Source organism: Chrysemys picta, unplaced genomic scaffold (assembly GCF_011386835.1).
Source record: "Chrysemys picta bellii isolate R12L10 unplaced genomic scaffold, ASM1138683v2 scaf6830, whole genome shotgun sequence".
NCBI lineage: Eukaryota > Metazoa > Chordata > Testudines > Emydidae > Chrysemys > Chrysemys picta.
The window spans coordinates 1-2,000 of NW_027059530.1; the positions used below are offsets into that span (position 1 = coordinate 1).

The 2,000-nt window shown below is 46.1% G+C and overlaps 1 protein-coding gene across 1 annotated transcript; it reads left to right on the forward strand.

The window, feature by feature from the left end:
- Nucleotides 1-1,148: 1,148 nt before the first annotated feature.
- Nucleotides 1,149-1,910, forward strand: LOC135980705 (olfactory receptor 5AR1-like; the record flags this gene model as incomplete). Its single annotated transcript, XM_065580611.1, has 1 exon — nucleotides 1,149-1,910. A coding segment is annotated over exon 1 (762 nt), but the record flags the coding sequence as incomplete, so codon positions are not given.
- Nucleotides 1,911-2,000: the final 90 nt, after the last annotated feature.

The window sequence follows — 2,000 nt, forward strand, 5'->3', positions numbered from 1 at the left end:
TCATCGAGTCACTCTGGCAACTCAGTATGGTGACTACGGATCCCTTTCCTACAATTCTGCCTGCCTGCCACGTACCTTATTGTATGAAACTACTAGCCTGGCCCCATAAAAGGAAGTGGACAAGCACCTATTTCCTATATCCTCACCTTAATAGCTTGCTGTGCACAGAGTACCACTGGCCAGGGGTGGAATGAATCAACCTGGGTAACTGTATGTGAATCTAGTCATAATACATTATATTGTAATGAAACAGCACTGGATGAGCTCTTGACAGTCAGCACTGAATATGGGACTTCTCTCTGGTACTGGGGTAGGCAACCTATGGCCCGTGTGCCGAAGGCGGCACGCGAGCTGATTTTCAGTGGCACTCACACTGCCCAGGTCCTGGCCACCAGTCCGGGGGGCTCTGCATTTTAATTTAATTTTAAATGAAGCTTCTTAAACATTTTAAAAACCACATTTATTTTACATACAACAATAGTTTAGTTTTATGTTATAGATTTATAGAAAGAGACCTTCTAAAAATGTTAACATGTATTATTGGCACGCGGACCCTTAAATTAGAGTGAACAAATGAAGACTCAGCACACCACTTCTGAAAGGTTGCCGACCCCGATCTAGTAGAATGGTTTCAGAGGGGTAGCCATGTTAGTCTGCATCAGCAAAAAGAACAAGGAGTACTTGTGGCACCTTATCTCAAATAAATGTGTTAGTCTCTAAGGTGCCACAAGTACTCCTCGTTCTTTTTGCTATCTAGTAGAATATAAGCTTCTACCGCCCGATCATTCATTGGCCATCCCTTGATTCGAGGCTGATCTCTACCACGGATTTACATATGGGCCCTGAGATGACTCAGGAATCCGATCCTGGAACCACAAATCTGCCCACAGTAGGTACAGACATTTCGTGGCCGGCCAGCTCTCTGCTGGGAGAAAGTTCTTTCTTTTTCCTACCGCCTGTGCTAAGAGACCCATGGCTGTTAGTTCAAAACCCATAATAGAGTCTTAAACCTCTGTTAGATTTCACCAAAGAACCACATGGTATATGATCAGAATGACCCCAAGGAATTGATACTCAGCCTTTATTTGTCTCTTCTTTCCATGTAATGCTCGCTTTCTCCCTTGTGGGGAACAGCACATCTGGGATAAATGTTGAAGGGGAATCACACCACCGTGACGGAGTTCATCTTGTTGGGATTCACGGACAACCAGCCCCTGAGAGTCATGCTCTTTGTGGTGTTTCTGTTGATCTACCTGCTCATCCTGGTGGGGAATCTCGGGATGGTCACTTTAATCAGGATTGAGTCCCAGCTTCACACTCCCATGTACTTTTTCCTCAGTAACCTGGCCCTCTTAGATGTCGGCTACTCCACCGTCATCGTTCCCCAGACACTGATGGCCTTTGCAGTGGAGAGCAAAGCAATTACATTCACTGGGTGCGCTCTGCAGTTCTACTTCTTCTGCATTGCTGTGTCCTGTGAGTGCTGCCTGTTGGGGGTGATGGCGTATGATCGCTTCACAGCCATCTGCAGCCCATTGCTGTACACCGTCATCATGTCCAAGCGGTTCTGCGTGCTGCTGGTGCTGGGGTCGTACCTAGCCAGCTGGGTAAATGCAACAGTTCAGACTCTATTTATATTCCGTTTGTCCTTCTGTGGATCAAACATCATCAACCATTTCTTCTGTGATGTGCCCCCCATCCTGAAACTGGCCTGCTCTGACACCCACATCACAGACATTGTTCACTTCACCTTTTCTACTGTAATTATATCATCTACTCTCCTGACCATTGTCATCTCCTATGTATACATTGTGGTAGCTATTCTAAGAATCAACTCCACGGAGGGCAGGCAGAAAGCCTTCTCCACCTGCACCTCCCACCTGACGACCATCACCATCTTCTACGGAACAGTCATTTTTATGTATTTACGGCCCAGTTCAAAGTACTCCATGGACCAGGACAAAATCATCTCTGTGTTTTATACCCTGTTGATCCCCATG